Source organism: Peromyscus maniculatus, chromosome 22 (assembly GCF_049852395.1).
Source record: "Peromyscus maniculatus bairdii isolate BWxNUB_F1_BW_parent chromosome 22, HU_Pman_BW_mat_3.1, whole genome shotgun sequence".
Lineage (NCBI taxonomy): Eukaryota > Metazoa > Chordata > Mammalia > Rodentia > Cricetidae > Peromyscus > Peromyscus maniculatus.
In genome coordinates, this window is record NC_134873.1 from 5,663,369 (window position 1) to 5,687,702 (window position 24,334).

Sequence of the window (24,334 nt, forward strand, 5' to 3'; positions counted from 1 at the left end):
ATTGCCTCTAATGGGGCCACAGGGGTGTGCCAACACAGCCTCCAAACTTTTGTTTTTAAAGACAAGGTCTCCCATGATCCAGTGCTTTTGGAATTAGAGCAGTCATGGCTACGTAAAGTAGTGTCAATGCTGAACCAAACCGATTAAAACACCAAATTTCACTTGTGTGAATTATGTATCAAGAAGGTAGAAACACTATAATGAGTGTCTGACTTGACTATTTTTTCATTGAAACTGATTGCTTATGAACGCCAAGAAAAGAAGAAATTTGAGTCTTAACTCCTGTGCCAGCAAGACTGCTTAAAGGTAACTACAGCCAAGTCTAATGAACTGAGTTCATATCTAGGAATCCATATAGTACCAATTCATGGACACTGTCATCTGAACTCCACATGTAAACTGTTGCATATACAGCCACTTCCCAACCTGCTGCATGTGTGCACACACATGTGTCCTCCCAGAACAAAGAAAAATTCATATATACATACATACATGAATGTAAAAATATCAAGTTTTTAGCTATGTGTTCACCTAAGGCAATGCTCTTTCTTACTCAGGCAGTATCAATGGTCTTGACAGCAACCCCAAGTCACCAAGATAAAACAAATTCTGAGCTCACTGTTCAGAAAGGCTAGACTCTTTCCATTTTCTCCATTTGTTCATTTATTATTAGTTCACAGGATATTACACTGTAGTCTAAACCAGCCTGGATGCACAATGTACTACTGACTGGGCTGTACTTCAGGAAACCATCTGCCTCAGCATTCTAAGTGAAAGCACAAGCATGAGCCAAGATGCCCAGTTTCCACATCTTAAAAACAATGAACTAATAGCTGAGGTAGGACTACTTCCACATATTTTCAATTATGTATTTCCTGAAAAGAACTCAGAATGTCATTGACAAATTTGTCGTGACAAATGGCCAAGTGTGGTACATTAACATTATGTGAAGAATATGGGGATATGTGGAGAAAGGCATTAAGACTAACATATGAAAGAAGCCAGGGGATGGGGCTGAGACTGTTCGGCTAGGATGCTCCCAGTGAAGGACTCTAACAGGCCAGACTATGCAAAACACAGGTCAGAGTATACCAAATATGGTGCCTACAGAATTTACCTTTCTACACCCTGCAAAATTATCACATATTCCTAAAGCTAACCACCAAAGTCTATTCCTTTTTTGGCCACTGACTCCTTTCTGTGACTGATCACCAAAGTCCAACTATTAAAACATCAATGTCCCATGATAAAAATTCATTATTTTGACTAACCTAATTAAAATACCCAAATAGAACTTACCATTGTATCCTAGTTTATTCTAACACATATTTCTTTTCTCTTAAAACAAACACTTGCAAAGACACTGCACTGTTTCTGCCCAATTTAGATTCAGCCACCTGTCACTTTGCCTTCCTTAATAAAGAATCTCTGCATTTGTTTTGTGTTTGGAAACTGGTGTTTGAGTGTGGTCTGTGCCTAGTCTAGGGTCCAGAGGAGAGCACCCTGCATTACATGGTTCCCTTCCCAGAGCCCTAGGTTCCATCATCAGTATGGCCAAAGCAGGCATAACAACTCATGACTGTCATCCCAGCACTCAGGAGGCAGCAGCGGGAGATTGCAATTTGGAGTTATCCTCAGCTACAAAGAAGACTTTCATTTTCACATCACAGTAGCAGAGGGATGACTTTGAATTCTGGCTGCTTCTTCCATTTACAGGTTGGAACTTAAGCCCTGAGAACCACACCTGGGTTCAATTTCCATCCCTATTCTTTACCTTTTCTAGTCTCTTCCATTTGTATATGGTGGACCCTTAGCAGAGCCTAGCCAGCTGGGCCTACCTAGGTCACACTTTTCTTCTGAAAACCTTGGTAACAACAGCTGAACATTTCTCTCCAGCTGAGTTATTTTAGTAGTCAGACTATTAGCCCTGGGTTACATCAGATCTTGTCAGGAAAAAAAAAAAAAAAAGGAAGGAAGGAAGGAAGGAAGGAAGGATGAAAGGGAGGAAGGGAGGGAGGGAGGGAGAGAGAAGGAAGGAAGGATAGGAAAGTCAGTTGTCAGAGAAAGACTGGGAACCTTTTTCTACCTGCACTCCATGTAACAAATGATATGCATAAGAAAAGCCTAGGATGGAGTGGAAATGCTGGGTATTATGTAAATAACCTAAAAAGATAAGGAGCTGGGAGAATGGCTCACAGGGAAAAGCACACTTACTGTGCAAAGCATGACTGAGTTCAGCATTGTATCCACTGAGTGGATCCTGGCCCAGTCAGTCCCTGTGTCCTATCTCCCTGTGATGGCTATTCTTGGTTGTCCACTTAATCACATTTGGAATGAACTAAAATACAAAAATGGAGGGCACACCTGTGAGGGTTTTCTTTTCTTGATTTAAAGTAGGTAGGTACACTCATAATATGAATCTGCAAGGTAGAAACACATAGGCCTTTAACCTGCATCCTGAAGCCAGAAGACACATCATTATTCTGGGTCACACCTTCAGAAGCTTTCACTCTTTGCCCTCTTTCCCTCACCTTTGTATTAAGTCTGTTTCGTCACTGGCATTGCAGCATACTTCTTCCAGATTGAAGGGTTTACTGAAGACCAGCAGATTCATAGACACTCATGGACTGAGCAACTTCTGCATTCCTAGAATTTCCAATCACAGCCAGCCATTGTTAGATTCATTTCCTGCTGCCTAAAAGTCATTCCAATAAATCCCCTTTCTCTGTGTGTGTGTATACATATATGTATGTATAATCCTCCTGTAAGATTTGTTACTCTAAAGAACTGAGACTAATACAGATTTGATATTAGACATCTCCCAACCACTGAATATTTTAATGGACTCTGTATAATGTGCTCAAACAATTCCTCTATTAGAAACTGCAAGACTTGAAACCAACCACAATACTAGTGTTATTTTACAACAATTTGTCTCTCTTCAGACATCTATACAAAAACAAATTCAGCATTTTTTTCATAACTCATTCTTGCTCATTCTTATTTGCAAGGTCCATTAACATCTGCCAATGCCTAAGCCAAGGGACTGGCCTCTTCCTCGCCCCAAGTTCTTTCTTCTCAGGCCACTCAAAAAAAATCTCACAAATTTTTTCAGCAAAATGTAAAATCATTACAAGTACAATTCTCTTTGCCTTGTGAGCAAGCTCAGAAAATTATCAGGACCTGTCCTTGTTCTTCCTTTACTCTGTTGTCATCTGCCAGCAGAATTAATCATCAGAAGTTAAAATCCAACAAGGTTTGGTGAACAGATAATACTCATATCTCAGAATTTGACCATTTAAAATATGTTCACCTAGCAGTAGATACCTATTCAAATAAGATTATTACTTCTGCTCACAAAGGCAAAATGACCTCAAATACCATTAGTCATTTATTATACACCTTTTCCTTTTTAGGATTACTATGGTGATATTTTATTTGTGCTTTAATAAACAAAGCTTGCCTGAAGATCAGAGGAAAAGCCATCCACAACACAGAAGTCAAGCAATGTTAGCACACGCTTTTACCCCTATCACTTGGCAGGCAGGATCTCTGTGTGTTCAAGGCCACACTGGAAACAGAGCCAGGTGTGGTAGCACATGCCTTAAATTTCAAAACTAGTTAACTATGAAGCTCTGGAGGTCTGTACAGACAGGAAGTGCAGGAAGAGGAAGTGATGTAGATGAATAGAGAGAACAAATCAGAAGGCAGAACAGCAAGGCATATAGACCTGGGTAGACAGGAAGTAACTCATATTTGGATGCTGCAGAGTTGATGAGGTAAGGTTGGCTGGTGGCTTTCCCTATTTCCTTGATCTCTCTAAGGTTGTCACCCTGTAATTGGGTCCGTGTTTTTTATTTAATAAAACCATTTACAAATTCATCTATAATTGGCACCCAATGAATGTGGCAAGAATTCATTAAAAAGCTGCTTACGGGCTTACAGGGCCGCTGGCTCAGGCCCGATTACACGCTCAGGCTGGAGCATGTGGCTGGACTGTCTTTGGCTTTCTTTTTCCTGGTGGGTGGTGGGCTCCCTTCAGATTCCCATCTCAGACTGCCACCACACTAAGTAGCTGCTTTGAAATGCCCTCGGACTTCTATGGTTCTTTGCAGCTGACAGATTTGGTAAGTCAAGTAAGATATCTTAAAGGATGAAATTAAAAAGTGGGAAACACTTTTACAATGGAAGGAATTTGGTCTCTGTTTGATAACACATTAGGCAGTCTGAAAATGGAACAATTAAATGAGAAGATAATTGATGTTGATGGGATATGCATAACATCAATTATGAATATTATTTGCCTGATCATTTTTATTTAGTATTAACAAGGTTGGTCAATTTAAGTGCCGAGATAAAAGCTTTAGAAAAACCTGTTAAAATGAATCATAGAGAAATTCAGACTCAGACACAATAATATAAAGGTGAAATTATCTCAGGATTGAATTATACAGTTACAAAGAGGCAGCCTGTTTTCAAACAACCAAATTTAATCTATCCAGTAACCTTACAGGAACTTCCAAATGCTCATGTATAAGCTAACTGGACTCCAGTGGAAATGTTAGATTTAAGGAGATTTAAAGAAGTTATAGTATCTATAATATATATATATATATATATATATATATTATAGATACTATATAGTATTTAAGGAAGTACAGTATAGTATGGCATGCATTGTCCATTTGTAAAGCACATGTTAAACTCATGGTCAACTTGTAATAGAATTATCCCTCAGGACTGGAAAGAATTAATTACAGCTGTCCTAGAGGCCAGTCCATAGTTACAGTGGAGAACCTGGTTTAAAGAGGAGGCTAAAACGATAGAACAACAATGTAGGACTAGAGGTGTGGAAATTTCTCAGGATCAGCTTCTTGAAGAGAATGATTATGCTTATATACAAAGACAATGTTTATGATAACTAAACCCTAATTCTATGCCACATGGCAGCCATGAATGTGTGGGACAGAATTGAGGAAGAAGGAAAAAAAGTTGAGTCATTTACAAAGGTTATACAATACCCCAGAGAATCCTTCACAGATTTCTTACAAAGGATGTCTTCAGCATTAAATAGAATAATACAAAATTTGGAACTGAACCCCATCTTAATTCTTTGCTTTCCCATTTGGTGTGAGCAGAACCTACATGGCTCCGATCTCTGGCACTACCATAGGATATATTAATAAAACTGTGAACCTCTGGTCCTCTGCATTATTCCCAATGTATCTATTCACTTAACTCTGAGACAACAGCAGTGTTGCAAGGGAGAAAATGAGGTGGAATGAAATGATCGGTAGTATTATTCCCTTTAAACCCTTTAGCTACTAAAATGAACATGGTCTTCTTCACTTCATTTTTTGTTCCCTAGAACTATCCCCTAGATATGATTTTCACACAGTGAACTTCATACCCAATAAAGATAGGAAGTGCATCCCCATATCATAAGATGAAATCAAATCTAAGCCCTCTTTATTGGGGAACAAAGGACCTCTACTGTCACCAGGTCCTGGAATCTAATTAGTCAGTATAAATTGGAATACTGGGATCCTACCAGTGCACTACTGGGTTTAAGGGAGGGTTAGGAATAGAAGTCCAGTAAGAAAAATTCTTTGCTTTACTTACTTGAGCAGTGGTGACTGCTAACAGGGACAAGAACAAGGATTCAAGTGTTTATTTTACCCCATATAAGAACCATCTCTTCTCCTTCATTGGCTAATTTTTTCATCTGCCCTCAGGTAGGAAAGGTACAATTCTCTGTGGAAGGGGATAGTTTGGTAATTGTTTTGGGAGTTTGACTCAAAGTTATATGAGCCATTTGTCCGGTAGGCAAGTAAAGGTAACTAGCTGTGGCCACTTACTCATCTCTCAATTTCAGCAGTCTAAAAATCTAACCATTACCTGTATCTATGGAAGCATAAGGATACCCTTTCCCCTCATTTATAACATTTCTTTTTTCCAATGTAAAGATTCTTCCTCTTTATACCAAATAGGTTGTAGTACAACACCCTCAATATTTTCCCCAATAATACATTAATAATGAATTTTAGCAGGCAGATGATAATTATCATTACAATTCAAAAAAGTTAAAGTAAATAATGAGTAGAATAGGATGTTGGCAAAATTAAGGGCTTCCCCCCTTTTAGTTTAATTAACATGCTTTAATGTTCTGTTGATCTTTCAATGATGGCCTGTCCTTAAGGAATATAAGATGTCAGTAATATGTTTAATATTTCAAGGTTGTAAAAAATTTTTTGAAATTTTAGTGACATATAAATTGGAACATTTTCCATCTAATTTGTTGATGAATACCCATGATATTAAAAGCTTTGTAAAAATGTAATATAACAGATGAAACATTTTTATTACTTAATGCAGTGGCCAAATGAAATGTAGAAAATCTATCAATACAATGATGTATGTATTGCAACCTATCAAAATCTTCCTTTTTCAAGACAGGATTTCTCTATGTAGCTCTGGCTGTACTGGAACTCAGTTGAAGACCAGGCTGCCCTTGAACTCAGAAATCTACTGCCCCTGCCTCCCTAGTGCTAGGACTAAAGGCGGTGGCCACCACCACCCAGCTACCAAAATATTTTCATGTGCATTACATCCATTTGCTATATCTCATTCAATATATTACCTCTGGGGTATTTATCAGAAGACAATCAAGACCTATGAAAAGTTTGACAATTTTCACAATGTGAAATTTTGCCATTTTTTGAGTTAATGGAAATTTTCTTTTTTAAGGCACTCCATTTAGCATGTGATTCTGTATGAAATTTAATAGCTTTAGGTAAAAAGGTACAATGATATATTTGATATGCATTGATTAATAAATCTATGAATTAATTAACATCGGCCATAAGACTGGAAGATTAGTGAGTGCTATGATAAGAATATCAAAATGCCGTCTGCCACCAAGTATACAGCAATAACCTCATGGAGGTGGGCAGGGTGTGGGGTGTGGGGCATGGGGCAAGGGGCTGGAGGCTGGAATAGAGGCTGGGTGTGGCTGAAGCTTTGGAAGCAGAGAGATGGGAGTAAAATCCATGGAGGGCAGGCACAGTGAAGGGGAGGGGCCATTATCAAGGTGAATGGAGCCAGTGCTGGAAGGGGTGGGGGGAGGTCAGGGTGGAAAGAGACATAGCATAGGAAGAGGCAGCTTAGGAGGTGAGCAAGAGAAAGCAATGGGAAGGACCAGGGCAAGGTAGGTGGAGCCCAAACCATTGGGCGTGGCTTGATACATGATACTTGGGGTGAAGCCTTCTTCAGTGCCAGACCTACCTAGACATGCAAGAGCTTCACACAGGCACCATAGTACATCCACAACCCCCCTGCCACACCAGCCTCCTATAAATCCACACACCCATGCTTCTCCAAACACACACACACACACACACACACACACACACACACACACACACACACACACTGATGACAGCCAAGCTGATACAGGCATCATGCATGCCTCACACATATAAATGTACACACAGGCTACTCCCACAAACATACACTCATAAATTTCTCAAAATGTATAAATAGAGTCAGGGAGATGGATCAGCTGAGAAAACGGCTTGATGCCAACACTACTGACCTGAATTTGCTTCCCACATGATGAAAACCAATTCTCAAGCTGTCCTTTGACTGCCCCCTCTGCACAGTGGCATGTGTGCATCACAGTCGGAATGTTTGGTCAAGAAACCATTCCATTACTCTTTCATTCAGTCTCACTCAATTTCAAAGGACATGCACAGATACAGAGAGATAATACGACAAAATATTAATCACTCTGGACCAGGTTAGTCTTGAACTTCTGCATTTGCCTCAAAAGTATTAGGATGACAGGTGTTAGGCCTCATGCTCAACTAATTAAATGTACTGATCAAATCAAAGTACAATAGAGAGATATATGGCAACTTCCTGAAGAATGGGGAAAAAATAAAATGACAGTAATTTTAAAATCTTTGAACTCTCACACATGGAAAATCTAACCACACAACAGGCATCACAACTTGGTCTCCTATAGGCTTACGAAACCTTTGCATTTTATGCAATGACACACTGTAGAATGTCCACAGCTTATACCTTGGTGAGATCTCAGTTTTGTGTTTTTGTAGCAAGGTCTCATTCTCTGCTCATTCTGGGAAGGCCTCAAGCTACTGGTGATGCTGCTCCTTCAGCTTTTCAAGTGTTGGGATTCCAGGTGTGAGTCACCATGACTGGATGAAGGAAATTCTGGATAAAAGCTGACCTAGTGTCAAATTATTTGCCTATCATGTGTGAGGTGCTTGAGTTTGATCCCTAGTCCTGGGGGAAAAAAACACAATAACTAGTGTGGCCTCATTGCTCATACAGTATGCCATAAACATATGAAATGTATGGGAAGTGGCTCTTCAAACCAAAATTAATTAAAAGATATGGGGAAGGGAATACATATTCATCAATGGAAAAATCTACCAAGACTACATTTCAATTCTTAACATCTATTCCCCAAACAAAAGGGCATCCTCGTTTGTAAAAGAAACACTACTACAGCTTAAATTACATATTGACCCTCACAAAGTAATAGTGGGAGATGTAAATACCCCATTTTCACTAATAGACAGGTCATCTAGGCAAAAACTAAACAGAAATATCAGAGCTAAAAGACATTATACGGACCTAGCAGATATTTACAGAACATTTCACCCAAATAAAAAAGAATACACCTTCTCAACACCTCATGGAACTTTCTCCAAGATTGGCTACAAATTCAGATACAAAGCTAGTCTCAACAGATACAAAAAAAAAATTGAAATAAGTTCCTGCATCCTATCAAACTACCACAAATTAAAGCTGGCTATCAACATCAGCAGGAGCATCAGAAAGCTTACAAACTCGTGGAATCTCAACACCTCTCTACTGAATGAATAATGGGTCAATATAGAAATAAAGTTCAGAAATTAAAGACTTTCTAGAAATTACCATACTGCAGATGAAATGTTTGGTCAGGAAATCAGTCCATTACACTTCCATTGAGCCTTATTCAACCTCACAGGACATGGACAGGATACATAGAGATAATACACCAAAATATTACACAAATAACGTGTCTCACTGACTCTTCCATTGCTGCGAAGAAGCACTATGACCAAGGCAACTCTTATAATGAAAGGCTTTTAATTTTGGGATTGATTGCAGTAACAGAGGGTTAGCCCATTATCACCTTGAAAGGGAGCTTCAGAGGGCAGGCATGGGGCTGAGTGTTACATCCTGATACCACAGGCAGGCAGGCAGGATGAAAGAAACACTTGCCTTGAACTGGTATTGTGAAATCTCAAAGCCCACCTACACTGACACACCTATACAAACAAGACACACCTACTCCAAAAGGGCACACGTCCTAATTTTACACAATTAGTTCCACTTAGTGGGGACCAAGAATTTGGAGATAGGAGCCTGAGGGTGTTGAGCAAATACAAAGCCTGTCAGGAACACAACCTAAGAAGAAAGGGCTCTAAAGTAAAAGTGTGAAAGTTATTGAGGGAAACAGAGAGAGAAAGGGACGGAACAGAGGAGAGAGAAAGGGACAGAGGGAGGGAAGGAGAAAGAGAGATAGAAAGAGAGAGAGAGGGAAGAAATAGTTCTTCCAAATGGGGAGAGAGCCAACTACTCCGGCTGGTTACAGGATTCCTTAATAAAACATTTCGCACCCCATCTACAAAGAGATTGAACAATTTGAGACCTCCAAACTCAAGTTTACATCTCTATCATTTCTCTTAGTGCATGGCATTATACCTTGTTTCTCTCTCTACCCAGTTCTTTCATAGAACCTGGGAAACTTTAGATCAGGTCTGGTGGAAACAAAAGACGAAGTCTCTCGGTGTGGTTAAGTGTGTCTGTTGTATATGATACCATCTGGAAGCTGCATTTGTAACTGGGTAGAAATGTCTCACAAGGCTACTGTGGATTTAAATTTCATTTTACTATTTTAACAAATTGAAATCTGAAAGTCTTCAATTCCAGCCAACATGGAGATTCAAAAATCTGTGTGGTCACAGCAGAGACCATAAATCAAAATGGGATAAAATAAGGCCAAGCAACATCTTGTGTCTGGGTACTAAGAAGAATATGAAAGATCTGGATGACAATGCTTGGCTTCCACAGTACAATATGTGTGGTAAGACACAGGGATGGACCCAACTGTCTCTGCTTGAGGCCATGGGATACTTCCCTCTGTTCCTTAGCTGTGTGGGGTCTACCTGCCAAGAATGTGAGTAGCATCCCCTCCTACATTCATGCTAACCTCACAATGGTGTTTTCTTAAAGAAAATGGTGTGACAGTTCATATTTAACCTTTGACAAGAGTGGATCCCACTTGGACCTATAGCTGATGGAGGATGGGATCGTCTCAGCTACCCTTGAGTAGAAAGCAACCTTGTGGTTTGCTGCCATCTTGACTATTAGGTCAACAGTATATTACCCCAATACAGAATTTAGTTATCCTTTCAGCACTGTCCAATAAAATGTCTAACAATTTATTCTTCCAAGAACAGAAAACTGATGACTAAAGTCATCCTGAATAAAAACATGATGAACACAAGACTGAATAAATAGCACACACAGTACACCATCTGACTTTAAAACTTAGCATACAACTGCGATAAAGACTGTATTATCTGGGAAAGAACAAAGAGATCATCAGAACATGAGAGGAAACAAAAAAAAAAAAGAGTCCAGTTTTACAAATAAGGCAAGGAAACCCAGTAAGACTGATCTTACTAACCCGGAAGATAGAACCACTGTAGCCTCTACATGCAATTGTGTTCATATTGACGCCCTGCACAGAATTAACTGCAGATGGACCCTACACCTGAATGTTCAGTGCCAAGTGAAGAACTTCAAGAAGATACTAGACAAACTAGAGTTCAGCTAGTTAGCAAATCTCCTTTCCCTTGGGACAGTAAAAGCAGCTGAGGCTCATTGCATGTTAATGTCAGCAACAAGGATGTTTCTACTAAAGAGTTTCTGCTTCCCATGCTCTGCAAACTGCAACAAGTGAAACTAAGTCACTCAGAGGCCCAATTTCCTACTAGGAGCTGAAGACCTCAGGGAACCAAACAGTATGGCACCAGACATGAAGTCTGGCCACAGGTTCCCATCAGCACTCCCCTATCCTGGACAAATTCTACATGGGCTCTGGTGGCTCCTCCCCTTGTAGGGACTGTGGCCCTTAACTCACTATGGTGTGGATTCCAAGTTCGCCCCACTCTCCTTACAGTTCTCAGCAGCAGATCACAGGTAAACATACAGGAATACCAGAGCCTCCCACAGCCGCTAGACCTCTTAGCCTGAAGCATGGAAGACTAGAAATGCCATCCCCATTCTGAATGTGGGTTGACCTAGTGGCCCTGACAGGAGGCCAATTAGCTAGTAAGGTCTGAGTGACAGGAGCACCTCCCTTAGGAACATGGTGCCATGAAGAGATACAGCACAGTAGATCCAAGCCCTGGCTTCCACTCCAGGCACAAAATTGTCCTGGATTTGCAGAGATTGCATTGCAGTAGAATTTGTACCTGGTCTCTAAAACTTAACCCTACACTTACTTACTCCTGCACTCAGTAAGCACCTCAGCAACTCTAAGAAGGCTCATCTATATTTTCTCACATCTCTCTCAGGTACACATTGTTAACCAAAACAATAACGCTTTACCAACCTTCAGTGGTGGTACTTAAGATGTACAACTCTGATACACTACTGTTGGTAGAGAATGAGACACTCAGTGGGTAGAAAATTTAGCAATGTTGGAAAAAGCATCACAGGATACCTCAGACTGAGCTCACAGTGGTCATGAAGAGCCTGGTTCCCTTGACTCCTTCATGATGCTCACTCAAGCATTGGACCAGACCGTCCAAAGTCTGCCCTTGGGCAAGACACAAAAGTAGTGTCTTGGTGCTTTCATCATGGCATCTGAGAAAACCTTGAACAGGCCAGGCTCCCAAAAGGCCCAACTTCAACCTACACAAACAAAAACACATATGAAAATGGAAACATGGGGATTAACACAGGGAAAGGGGGGCTTAGGAAAAAACACTAGTAGAGATTGGAGGAGGAATCCATATAACAGGGAATAAAAAAATATTAATGACACCAAAAGGTGGTTTTAAAAACTGTAATTGATATACCTTTAACTGAAATACTTTTGAAAGAAAACAGATTCAGATTGTTAATTCCCCACATGAATTTAGAGCTGGGAATGCTGGTGCTATCCTGGAATGCCACCATATGGAAGGATGAGGCAGAAGCATCACAAGTTTAAGGCCTGTTGTTGTGGCTGCTAAGTTGACAAAAAAACTTGGGCAACTTTATCAGATCCTGCCTCAAAATAACTTTTTGTTTATAACTCTGTGGAGAGAGGCTGACCAAGCATGGGAGAGCTCTAGAATGAGTACCCAGTCTTCTCTACCCCAAAAGTGACAACAGAGCGACTACACCAATACACTGAAATGGGTGGGTTAGAAGGGAGTGCTCTGGCAGGAACCAGCTGGTCGGCTGAGCGAGTAAAGACACCTGCAACCAAGTCTGAGGGCCTGAGGTCGATACCCAAGAGAGAACCCACATCTCCAACTTGTCCTCCAACCTTCACAAATGTGTGTTCATATGTTTCTCAATGGCCTGAATTCAGAATTTTTAAAAAGAAAATTAAAAACAAGAAGAACAAAAATGCACCAAAACTAAAACATCCAGCAAAATGGCTAGCTATGCTGTCTGTAGCGCAACCACTGACCAAAACAGAACTCCTTCAGAATAGGGCCAGGATGGCAATAGGGAGCAAAGCACTCACAGTTCACTCCCTATCAAGTTATGACTGCAGAGCTCCCTTAGGGTGAAATAGGAACAAATAGTGTTTCACAGCATTACTTTTCTTCTATGTACTTTCTTTTGGATTAAACAACTAACTCTACTCCAAGTTTGTAAAGAAAAAAAAAAAGAAAGAAAGAAAGACAGATGGAAAGCAAGGAAATTCATAATAGGAATGATGAATGCAGGGGCTGTCAAATCACACCCTTAGCAGGATGCACCCAGGTCTGTCTCTGTGGTATGGACTTTGCCTCACCCCTGCTCAGACGGTGATTTCACAGCATCCAGACTGGATGCTGGATCGTGTATGAATCTTCCTCACTGCTGTCCTGGGCCTATGCCACTTACAGATGGCACTGGGATTTCCACACAGATGCAGAGAGGTGACAACCACACAGGGTCATCCTCTAACTGTACTGCTGTATAGATGTGGAACAGGAGCAAGAGGCCTTGCCTGCATCCCATCCATCTGAGAGACCCCACTCTGCAGTCCTGAGAGTCACTGACAAGCATCATCATCATGCTGTGCTATCTAACAGCCTCCATATCCTGCACTGTTAACACCGAGGACAGGCCACCCTTTCTGAGGGCTATGCAGGTAAGCCACACTGGGATATCTCTTACCTGGCAGGGGAAGTGATACTTTGCTCCCTTCCCCAGCCCTGCTGTGCTGCTAGATGGTTTCTTTGACATCTGGGAAGGAAGGTAGTGAGTGGTAGAAGGAACTGTGGTTTTAAATTTTATTATACATGTATGGGTGCTTTGCTTACATGTATGTATGTTTGTCCTCCACATCTGGGAAGGGTCCTCAGAGATTAGAAGAGACGTGGTGGATCCCCTGGGACCCAAATTATAGACAGTTGTTGTTCACCATGTGGGTGCTGGGAATTGAACCCAAATCCTCAGGAAGAACAATCGGTATGGTGGTATTCTATTTGTACTGAAATGTGATTTTAATTGTATGTTAATAAATAAAGTTGCCCGAGGGTCAGAGCTATTAGAGCCATAGAAAGAGCGTGGCAGTGGTGGCACATGCCTTTAATCCCATAGATCTCTGTGTGTTCAGGAATACAGCCAGCATTGGAGACACACGCCTTTAAGACCTGGAGAGCTGTTCTTTCAGGCCGTGACGAGGCAGTCATGTGTTTGGGTTTACAACCAATGAGAAGGCAGAACAGAAAGACTATTTAAAGACATACACACAGGAAGTAGATCTCTCTTTCAGGAAACTAGGAGCACCGCAGGAGGAAGGGTAAGATTTTAGCTCTCAGCTCTGACCTCTCAGCTTTCTCTTTTACATTGGTTCTGTGTTTCTTATTTAATAAGACGGTTGGTTACATCTACAAATCAGTGCTCTTAACTGTGGAGACATCTCTCTAGCCCAGGCAGAATTAAGTTTTCAAAGTAGTCTACAATCAAAGGTTTTAACCTACTGTGACTCTCCTAAGTTGCTTCTGGAAATAGAAATACAGTAGTGCATATCCGAATAAAGGGCTGGAAAGATGCTTCATTACTTTCAGACCACTGGATGCTCTTGAAGAGGATCAAATTTCAATTCATTACATCCACAGGCCAGCTCAAAACCATTTGTATCTACAGTCCCAGAGGAACTGACACAATCTTCTAGGTTCTTCAGGGCACTGAATGCATGTGGTGCACACACATACATGTAGGAATAATACCCATCCACATAAATAAAATTTAATATCTTAAGAACAGAAACACAGGATCTTCTGAATATGTGGTGCAGAGACATACACCCCAACTCATCACAAGGCCTATCTAAGCTACAGAAAGGATGCTAGGCTAGGTTGTGCCACTTTAAAATACTTTGTTATTGTGTTTCTGTGATGGGTGGGGAGGAGGTATGGTATATGCATACTGTGGTGCTTATGGGGCTCAAAAGACAACTCTGTGATGTCTCTCGTTACATCTTTTACATGGGCTTTGGGGACTGAATTCAGGCAATCATATGCTTCATATGCACACAAACACCTTTGCTCACTAAGCCATCTCCTTGGCCCAGCCTATAAAATTACATGCAACCTTTTTTCTTTGTTCTTTGGTTGTGTGGTTGAGACAGTACCACACTGTGTATTCTTGCTGGCATGAAACTCACCATTAGACCAGGGTATCCTGGAACTCAGAGGAATGTGACTCTGCCTCCAGAGCACTGGATTAAAGGGATGATGTTAACAACACTGGGCTGTAAAGAAAAGAATTTACAGGATGAACTTGACACTTTGGTATCCTTAACCAAAAGTGGCCACAAGTAAAACCTGAACTGAGAGGACGGTGTCAAGACACTGGTACCCACTGTCTTGTTATCTTAGTGTCATGAGAAGCTATTACAAGGGTAAAATCTGGAAGATTCAAGGATTCAATCTGTGTTTGTAAAACTATAATGCTATAGAATAAATTGGGAGTTGGAGAGTGTCAAAGGAAATCTAGACACTGGGTAAAATATTAAGACACATCTTACTATACAATTGACATGGGAAAAAGAATCCATTGGGACTGAACTTAGCCTGGAACTGTAGAGGTGACTGACTAAATATAGTAAGGGTATGACGGCTGAGCAAATTCAGAAACTGAAAATGTGTGAAAACGTGGTTAAAGGAAGATGGGCTTTGTGTCCTCAGACTTGATCTTCCTACCCAGTTTCCTGATGGCTGGGAATTCCAATTTCATTTGATCCCCAGGACCCATATAGTGGAAAGAGAGAAGAAATTCATACAAGTTGTTATCAGGGATCCACATGGGGACCATGACATGGGCATGTCCCTCCCCATACAAGCTAGTAAACAAATAATTATCATTTTAAAAATTAAAATATATCTACATTTTCATAAACAAAGCCATTCATCCCCTCAAACTTGGCAAAGATCCAGCTTCAGTTTCCTTCCCCAGTGCTGTCATCAAAGGTGTGCCCCACACTCCTCCACCCCTACCATACAATTCACTTTTTTGATCATCTGTCTCATTCAAAGCACCCAATTCCTGAAACAGGAACTCAAGCCCACTGAAATACAGTTCATCAGTAACTATTTCAGGGGTAGTATAGGATTGACCACTTATTAGACCATTGTCTACTTGTATTTGTTTACATCATCATACATAGTAAAAGTGCTCTACTCCTGACCTACATCCCCAGCACCCTGGTTTCCATGCCAGTTGCCCTGAAACCAAACCACATAAAGATGCAACAACAAGAATCAAAGGCCTTTTCCTCTTACGAACACAGAATCAAAACTTGTCCACATTCAAAAACCAAATCCAAGAACACATCAGAACAATCATCTACCCATGCTCAAATAGGCTTCATCCAAGACATTCAGGGATGGGTCAAGATGCAAAAATCAAGAAATGTAATCCATCATATAAGCAATCAGAAAGAACGGAAAAAAACTACATTATCACCACATTAGATAGAGAAAAGGCCTTTGACAAAAATCCAACTTCCCAAATAAAATCCCTTCATGATAAAAGTTCTTCAGATAAGGGATACAAGGAATACCTAATGAGAATAAAGCAATTTCCAATAAGCCTATAGCCAAGTTCAAATTAAATGGAAACTCAGTTATTCACCTAAAATCAGGAACAAAACTGCCTTTCTACCCTCACCATGTCTATTCAATATAGAACTGGAAGTCTTAGCTAGAGCAATAAAACAACTGAAGGAGATCAAGGGGGCAAAATTGGAAAGGAAGAAATCAAAGTATTTTTATTTGCAGATGATGTGATAGGGTACCTACGTGGCCCTAAAAATTTCATAGAACTCCTATGGCTGAAAAACACTTTGAGCAAAGTAGTTTGGATACATAATTAACTCAAAAAAATCAGTAGCTCTCCTATGTACAAATGATGAAAGAAATAAGAAAGAAAGCAGGAAAATAACACCTTTCAAAATAGCCCAAAATTACATTTAAAATTTCTCACCATAACTCTAACCTAGTGGCAAAAGACTTATGTGATAAAAACTTCAAGTAGCCGGGCAGTGGTGGCGCACGCCTTTAATCCCAGCACTCAGGAGGCAGAGCCAGGTGGATCTCTGTGAGTTCGAGGCCAGCCTGGACTACCAAGTGAGTCCCAGGAAAGGCGCAAAGCTACACAGAGAAACCCTGTCTCGAAAAACCAAAAAAAAAAAAAAAACTTCAAGTCTTTGAAGACAGAAACTGAAGAAGATATGAGAAAATAGAAAGAACTCCCACACTCATGGATTGGTAGGACTAACATAATAAAAATGGCAATACTACCAAAAGCAATCTACAGATTCAATGCAGTCCCCATCAATATCCCATAAGGGAACTGCTGAGGTTCACACCATTCCAGACTGCATGCTGTACTGCAGAAGTATAGTAATAAAAACCACATAGTATTGGCATAAAAACAGACACATCAGTCAATGGAATAAAACTGAAAACCAAGACATGAACCCACACCGCTATGGACATCTGGTTTTTGATAGAGATGCCAGAAATACACACAGGAAAACAGACAGCATCTTCAACAAATGGTGCTAGACAAAACTTGATGTCTGCATTTAGAAAAATGCAAATAGATCTATACTCATCATCCTGCACAGAACTCAACTCCACATTATAGGAGGCTGTGTGACCCTGCCCTGTGTGAAATGTTAGCTGCTGAGTGTTGTATGCTACACACAAGCCACAGCCAAATGCCCAGTGTCTCAATGATCTCACCTGACTAAAGTGAAACAGATTTGCAGTTACTACCATGAGAGAGTTGCCGAATTGGAAATTTGAGTGGCTCAGGCTAACCTCCCCAAACTGTACACCCACCAATTTGGTTTGCCCTCATTCACATGGTATGAATTAATAAATACTGGGAAAGTACACAGAAAGGCACTCACCTGCCCAATCATGTCCTTTTTTATGACAGACACCTACAAGTCAATGACTTAAACAACCTCTAATCTAGCTATTGCCTAGCCTGCTTCCCTGCAGTGTACACAATAATCTAATTTCCTTCTGTTCTGGTCTCAATGGAGAAGCTATGTCCCACACATTAATGCACAGCCCATTCTGTGATTCAAGTGGGTTAGTATTAGAAGTGTGTGTTCCTACAAACCTTTCAACTTTCTACAAGAATTAAGGAGATTGAGTCAGGATGATAGCAGAGTCAATGCCCTGTGGGCCTAAACACTGGGATCAAGGCAAAAAAAGTCAACATAATGAACCTTGTCTCAAAATATTTTTTCTGAAAGCTGGAAGGTGTAACTGTTCTGGAATTAATGTGCCATCACAATGAGAAATCATGTCACACACTTAGAGATTAATTCAGAAAAAAAATCTCCAGCTCTACCAAATACACAGAGGAGGGGACAAAGAATATATTGGCTAATTATATACACCATAGGCTTATGCACTCCACATATGCTGTCAACCTGGATAAATGCTGTTTACTGCCCTCCTACTATCATGGCTTGCTCAGTTGATTCCTTATAGGATTCAGGACCACCTGCCCAGGACAGCTCCACCTACAGTGGGATGGGCCCTATTACATCAATCACTAATCAAGAAAATACCCTTATAGGTTTACCTACAGACCAGTGCGACTCTAGCTTGTGTCAAGCTGACCAAATCTAACCAGCATATCTACTGAGTCATCTCTCAAACTCCAAGGAAACCTCAACTCTCTTAACATTTGCTATTCAGCATATACGTGTGTGTGTGTGTGTGTGTGTGTGTGTGTGTGTGTGTGTGTGTGTGTGTGTCTCGTACACACACACACACACACACACACACACACACACACACACACAGTTTTGAAAATCTGTTGAGTTTAGGACTGGAGAGATGGCTCAGCATTTACCACCACTTTTTGGTCTTGTAGAAGTCCTGGGTTTGGTTCTCAACACTAACATGGTGGTACAGAATCATCCCTAGATGCTGTTACAGAAGATCTGATGCCTCCTTTTGTTTTCTATGGGCACAAAACATACATGTGGTGATCAGACACATATGCAAGCAAATCACTCTTACACATGAAATAAAATAACATAGAAAAATAAAAAAAATATACCCTCATATCTCATATAGGTCATCATAGATAAATAAGCCAGAAATATACAGAAATGTGACAAATATCTGTAGCCAAAACTATAACTTTGTAATTAAAGAATTCAAGAAACTTGATCAAAGGAGAGAAATTCCATAATTGTACACAGGAAGCCTAAATATAATTTCAGAACAGACTTTGAGCTATAGATTCAGCAACAGTCCAATAAAAAGTCTAGCAACTTTTACTACCTACAACAGAAAAATGACGACAAAGGTCATCATGAATGAAAAAAAAAAAAGATCAACACAAGATTAGGTAAATAGCACACATTCTGATACCATCTGACTTTAAAACTTCCCATACAACTGCAATGAAGATTGCACTGTCTGGGAAATAATAAACATATCAAAAACTTAGAAACAAAATCACAATTAAAACAGTGTTGATTTGAACACAGGAGGCTGGGAAACCCAGTAATTCTGGCCTTCCTAACACACATGACTGAACCACCCTGGAATCTACATGCAAATGTGTTAATGACACAGAATTTACACCCTGCACAGAATTAACTGCAGGCAGATCCTACACCTGAATGTTCAGTGCCAAGTGCAGAACTTTTAGAAGACACTAGAGAAAGTGGAGCTGTCATTTAGCAAATCTGCTTTTCAAGCCGATGATGATAGCGGGGCATGCGCACACAGTGCATGGTGAGGTCACAATAAGGAACTAGTCACACAAAGTACCCACATCCCTGTGTTCTTTGCAGCCGTAGCCGCAATACGCAGATGGAAGTTATTCAGAGGCCGGGAGTTGTAGGGACAGCATGGATCTCACGGACCTCACGGGGCGAGGATCCGCCAGCGATTCTCACAGCCCTGGGACCCACACCGGCTCCCGCGGCTCCTCCCCGCGTGGGGACGGCGGTCCCTCACTCACCATGGTGGATTCCGAGCTCGCCCCGCTCTCCTCACAGCTCCCGGCAGCCGGTCACAGCGCAGCACACGGAACCCAAGCGTCTTTCTGGGCCTAGAGCCTCGGAGTAGGCTGCTTGGCTGACCGGAAGTGCCCTCCCTTATTCTGACTGACAGTCGGCTTGAGAGCCCTAATTGGTTAGCGCGTCCTGAGTGACAGAAGCAACTCCCTTTGGGACAGAATGTTGTGAAGGAACACAGTACAGCATTTCCCTCCTCTGGCTTCCACTCCTGGCACAGAACTGTCCAAGACCTGCAGAGACTGGCATTGCAGCAGAACTTTAGCCGGACCTGCAAAGTCGTCCCTGCACTCAGTAGGCACTGCACCTTCCTCCTCCTGGGAACAGGATGTAAGGTTTCAAACCTGGAATTAAAGGTTAGGGTGCATATTTCACTTATAAAAGACACTAGCTGTCAGGTTCTCACTGCCTCCCTCAGTGCCTACCTATGGCAGGATATGGCTGCCATGCACTGCCCCCTACCTTGAACTTCTCCAGCCCTTCCCTGTATAATCCAACCATTCTGATAACCCGGTTTCTTTTTGTTGTTGTTTTTGTTTTTTTCCAATCTACCCTTCTTCCTGACCTCTTGGTTTGCCTCTCCCCGTCTCTCCCTACCTCCTCTTTTCACATGGCTCAGGCTCATGTCCACTTTGGACTCTCCCAGATGTCCCTGTCTCTCCCTAGACTCTTTTATCAATAACAGACTTTCTCCTCTACCACACCTAGGAGCAGTCATGTCCTTTCCTTTTATAGCTTTTTGTTTTTGTTTTTGATTTTGTTTTCCACTCTGCTGCCTGAACCCGGAACCAGTCATGTCTTTCCTTTTTTTTTTAAAATTCTTTCTTTTTTTTTTTTTTTCCTTTTTTCATTCACAGCATCCTAGGCATACACAAATCATTACTTAATGTATAGGGCAGTGATTACCCTGACTCACAAGAGAAATGACGCCCAGCCCATCTAGGTGAAGTTTAAACAACCTGATTGACATTCAGCAGGCATCAACAATTTCAGTAAGGCTCACCTAGGACTGCTCACACTTCTCTCAGTGGCACACTGTTGGCCAAATATGAAATCTTTACCGGCCTTATGTGGTGGCACTGGTGTTTTATGACAGCATTGGAAGCAAGTGGAAGCAAGACATCAAAACTTTAAACCAGCTCAACCTGTGTGACACAAAACAAAAATTTAGATCCCGAAGGGGAGGTGACTAGGGAGGTATCAGTAGGTCTTGCATAAGCTGATGGCTCATACTAAGAAAGTTTATTAATAACTACAGCTCTGATACACTATTTGTAGGGGCAGAACGGAATAGTCGCAGAAAGCTAATTAAGCCACATTGTCAAGAGACACAGAATACCTCAGACTCAGCTCACAGTGGGTGTGAGACACAGAACCACTGTTCCCTTGGAGCATTTGTCAGGACATCTGAGAAAGCCTTGGGCTCTCAAAAGACCCATCTCCAACCTAAATAAAAACACATATGAAAATGGAAACAAAGGGATCAATGCATGGAAAGATAGGGCTTACAAAGAAAGACTAGTAGAGATTAGAGATTAAATGGGCATAATAGCTAATAAGAAAATATTAATAACACCACCAAAAGTTAATTTTAAAAACTGTAATTGATACACCTTAAGATACATTACTTTTAAAAGAAGACGGATTCAAATTGCTGGTTTCCCACATGAATTTGGAGCTGAGAGTGGTGGTGGTGCCCTGGAATCCCACCACATGGAAGGATGAGGCATGAGCATCACAAGCTTAAGGCCTGGAATGGCTACAGACTAAGCTGACAAAACTTAGGCAACTTAACCAGACCCTGCCTCAAAATAACTTTTTGCTTAAACCTCAGTGAATAGATGCTTGCCAAGCATGGGAGAGCTCTAGAATGAGTATCCAGTCTTCTCTACCCAAAAATGACAACAGAGCAACTACACCGATACTCTGAAATGGGTGGGTTAGAAGGCAGGAACCAGCTGGTTGGCTCAGTGAGGAAAGGCACTTCCAACCAAGTGTGAAGTCTGAGATCAACTGAGGAGAGAATCCATATCTCCAACTTGTCCTCTGACCCTCATACATGTGCTGTGGCATGTGTGTCCACACATGTCTAACTGGCTCAAATTCAGAATTTTTTAAAAAGAAAACTGAAAACATGAAAGACAAAAATGCACCAAAACTAAAAAATCCAGAAAAAAATAGCTAGCTAGCTACATGGTACTTCAGCCATTGACCAAAATAGAAGTCCTGCAGAACACTTCCATAGTGTCTGGACTGGCCACTGTCCAGCCACCTGCCCCTAAGCCCTTTGTAGCACTGTGGCCGACTACAGAGTGAGGTGATAGGCTCCCACCATCCCAGAGAAAACAAAAAGTGTTTGGACCTTTGCTGGGACCAGCCAGCTACTGGGTCAGACTTCAACTCTGGGAGTTGAAGAATCGTTTCTGGAGCACTAGTCAGGTTTGCTATGAAACTGAGAAAGGACAAAGAGAACCAGCCATTACCATGGACAGCCATACCTCTGGCCAGCTATGAAAAATGTTCTCGTTTTTGTAAAAAAATAAATTAATTAAAAAAAAATAAAAAAAAGTCTGATTAAAAATATGCACCAAAAATCAGCAATCTCTCCAACAATTATTATGTAGAAAAAAAACCCATCAATGTAAATACAGAATTTTACTCAACTAAACCCTACAGGGTCAAAGTATTTTTACTTAATTGTAGCTAGAGTTTTCCTGCCTTGCCCACAGTCAGAACAAATCTTTGTCATCCGCCAGTCCCACAGCCACTCAGACCCAACCAAGTAAACACAGAGACATATTGCTTATAAACTGTATGGCCATGGCAGGCTTCTTGCTAACTGTTCTTATAGCTTAAATTAATCCATTTTCATAAATCTATACCTTGCCACGTGGCTCGTGGCTTACCGGCATCTTCACATGCTGCTTGTCATGGTGGCGGCTGGCAGTCTCCTTCCGCCTTCCTGTTCTTTCTTTTCTCCTCTCTGTTAGTCCCACCTATACTTCCTGCCTAGCCACTAGCCAATCAGTGTTTTATTTATTGACCAATCAGAGCACTTAATCACTTCACATTTACTATAGAGACTCTTAATATTCTGATGAATATACATATTTTACTGCCCACTTCATATGTGAGTCTACATATTTATTTTTCTCCCAATTTGGCATCATTAGTAAAAATTAAGTAAGCCACATTAAAAATAAGTATTTTTACATCATGATCCTATTGTTTCATTTTCACTTTGTAGCCCTGGCTGGTTGAGAACTCATTATGCAGACCTGATCAATTTTCCTCTGCTGCACAGTCAGTGCTAAGATTAAAGGCCTGCACCACCTTGCCTGACTTGTATTAATTCTGCACATTTACTCATTAAATAAACAGAAGCTAGGTGTGACACACAATTGTACTCTGTACTGAGCACACTGTGACAGAAGGATCACTGTGAAATTTAGGCAGTCCTGGGTTATACATGAGACCATGTCTCAAAAGAGCAAATGGCAAAGTATGTGCAGGCCCTGCCACTCCAGCTTTGGACCATTAGTGTAATCTTTGTCCTAGAGTACACTTGAATCTATGGCACCCTGGCCTTTGCCCCCAAGTCCACTGTTCACTTTTTGACACCTCTGTCTGTCTGGAACTTGTGACGGTGCTGAAGCAGCAGCCAGCAGCAGTGGCAATGGCATGAAGAATCCCTGTCCAGCTGCTTTACTGCTGTGCTCCACTGCTCTGTGGAGGAATTTTATCCTGTGTCCTGCCTGCAGGCCTTCAGGTAAGAATTCTTTAAAGTCACACTAACACTTGACTAGAATGTTCAGTCTGGCATACTATTATCATTTCTGGCTCAGATAATTTACATTCCCAGGGCTATTCATTTGTACCTGAACTTGGAAACAAGCAGGTGGAGTCCCATACTAACGGTGATTACCAAAGAGTTGGACAGTCATTGATAGCTTCTGAATAGGCCCGAGGTGCATGTGGTACTATTGTCACAATTTATAAACAATTGGTACAAAGACTAGCAAAGAGGTGATGGGAGGCTGATAACACTACTGAGGTCAAATATCTTCAAATTTCAGCACACCAAACATCTGGAAATTTCAAAGCATAAAGCTTATGTTTATTTACACCATTTTACTTGTGAACATGAAGACAGCCATGATGACCATGACCAAGAATTTTACACTGACACTTGATCTTTTTGAGGGTGCATTGAGTAGGTATGCTTTGGCTCTTTATTGTTAGAAAAGAAAAGTTAAGTAAAACCATCTTCCAAGGATACGGGCTCACCCGGTTCAGAAACCCACGGTGCCTGCAGAGAAGGCTCAGCTGCCAACAGTGTGTGATGCTGGTGCCAAGGACCTGAGCTTTGTTCTCAACACCAGGTTGGTTGACTTACATGCCTATAACCAAAACGTCAAGGGATCTGACCACTCTTCTGTCTTCTGAGAGAACTAGGCATGCAAATACATACATTCAGGC

The 24,334-nt window shown here is 41.1% G+C and overlaps 1 protein-coding gene across 3 annotated transcripts in view; it reads right to left on the reverse strand.

Moving 5' to 3' along the window:
* LOC102928496 (uncharacterized) overlaps nucleotides 1–20,899 on the reverse strand; it is a 33,152-nt gene extending 12,253 nt beyond the window's left edge. Inside the window, exons 1-2 of one of the 3 annotated variants that reach the window (XM_076559453.1) lie at nucleotides 20,859–20,899; nucleotides 2,532–2,646 (exon numbers count right to left, since the gene is read on the reverse strand). Coding sequence is in view for 1 of the 3 variants with exons in the window: in XM_006996694.4 (XP_006996756.2) it covers nucleotides 19,801–19,803 (3 nt within the window). In the remaining 2 variants the exon portion in view is untranslated. Of the gene's footprint in view, nucleotides 1–2,531; nucleotides 2,647–19,800; nucleotides 20,200–20,858 lie in introns of those variants that run through there. The other 2 variants (XM_006996694.4, XM_042267028.2) reach the window with 2 other exon arrangements.
* Between the last annotated feature and the right edge of the window lie 3,435 nt (nucleotides 20,900–24,334).